The sequence below is a fragment of the Pseudomyrmex gracilis genome, unplaced genomic scaffold (genome assembly GCF_002006095.1).
Source record: "Pseudomyrmex gracilis isolate BER0280 unplaced genomic scaffold, ASM200609v1 scaffold_3118, whole genome shotgun sequence".
Lineage (NCBI taxonomy): Eukaryota > Metazoa > Arthropoda > Insecta > Hymenoptera > Formicidae > Pseudomyrmex > Pseudomyrmex gracilis.
Genome location: NW_018023702.1, coordinates 1,344 through 2,301, shown reverse-complemented (window position 1 = coordinate 2,301; position 958 = coordinate 1,344). Strand labels below are relative to the sequence as shown.

General features: G+C 31.2%; 1 protein-coding gene across 1 annotated transcript in view; it reads right to left on the bottom strand.

The window, feature by feature from the left end:
• The window catches only part of LOC109863091 (60S ribosomal protein L30), a 1,773-nt gene extending 1,036 nt beyond the window's left edge, over positions 1–737 (bottom strand). Inside the window, exons 1-2 of the mRNA XM_020443272.1 lie at positions 662–737; positions 397–447 (exon numbers count right to left, since the gene is read on the bottom strand). Coding sequence (XP_020298861.1) covers positions 397–417 — 21 coding nt within the window. The 5' untranslated portion in view covers positions 418–447; positions 662–737. The remainder of the gene's footprint in view (positions 1–396; positions 448–661) is intronic.
• Between the last annotated feature and the right edge of the window lie 221 nt (positions 738–958).

Below are 958 nucleotides of genomic sequence, written 5' to 3'. Positions count from 1 at the left end.
TATATATATATATATGTATATATATCATGTGAATTATAAAGTTTCAAGTTTTAGGTACAGTGAATAAAATTAAACACAACTATATAGTCTGATCTTATTTAGAATGTCTTCCATATTCAGATGATCTTTAGCCAAAAGCAGCCCATATACATTTTAAAATAAATAACTTACAACAGTTGTAAATATAAGATCAGAGTATAAATATCAACCATAAAGAGAGCTTTGAAATATTCTACTTTGTGTACTACATACATCTAGTAAAAGAATTAGTACAATTAGAATTTAATTGAGTAGTATATATATGTATTAACAGAATAAAAATGAAATATTGGAAGTTAGTAGTTTCTCTGGAAAACAATAAAATATATGAACACATAGACCAATGCAAAAACTTACTTGTTTTTTCTGAGCTACCATTTTGTTTTAATTGATGATTCTCTGTGAGAGCTGCAATAAAATTTGCAATTATTAAATCTTATGTGCGTTCAGAGGTTATTAATTATAGTTAAAAGAATTTGTAACGCCACATAATAACTTTTCCTCAATTTTTATATCTGTTACTTAATAATTCTCGGCCTCTTACGACTTCTGTCCACACACCAACTTAATTGGATTAGTTGAATTAATTTTTAATCGATATAAATTTTAATACAACTATTACCTTACTTGCTAGCAGGACGAAACTAAAAGAAGAGACGCAGTATGGCGGATGGCGGCAGGTCCACGTGTATCGTAACCATCTATCGGCACAGTATATACAGTAGCGCAACTCTCCCGATTTTGGCTCTGTTCGGTTATTACTGGCAGTACTGAAAAATCTATAGTATACGTGACATGAATCTATAGATTTTCAGTACTGCCAGTAAAAAACGAACGCAGCCTTTATGAAGCCAGCAATAACGCGCATGCGCGAAGTTAGCTAGTTTAAGACCTATCCACATTTAGATGTAGACGCAGA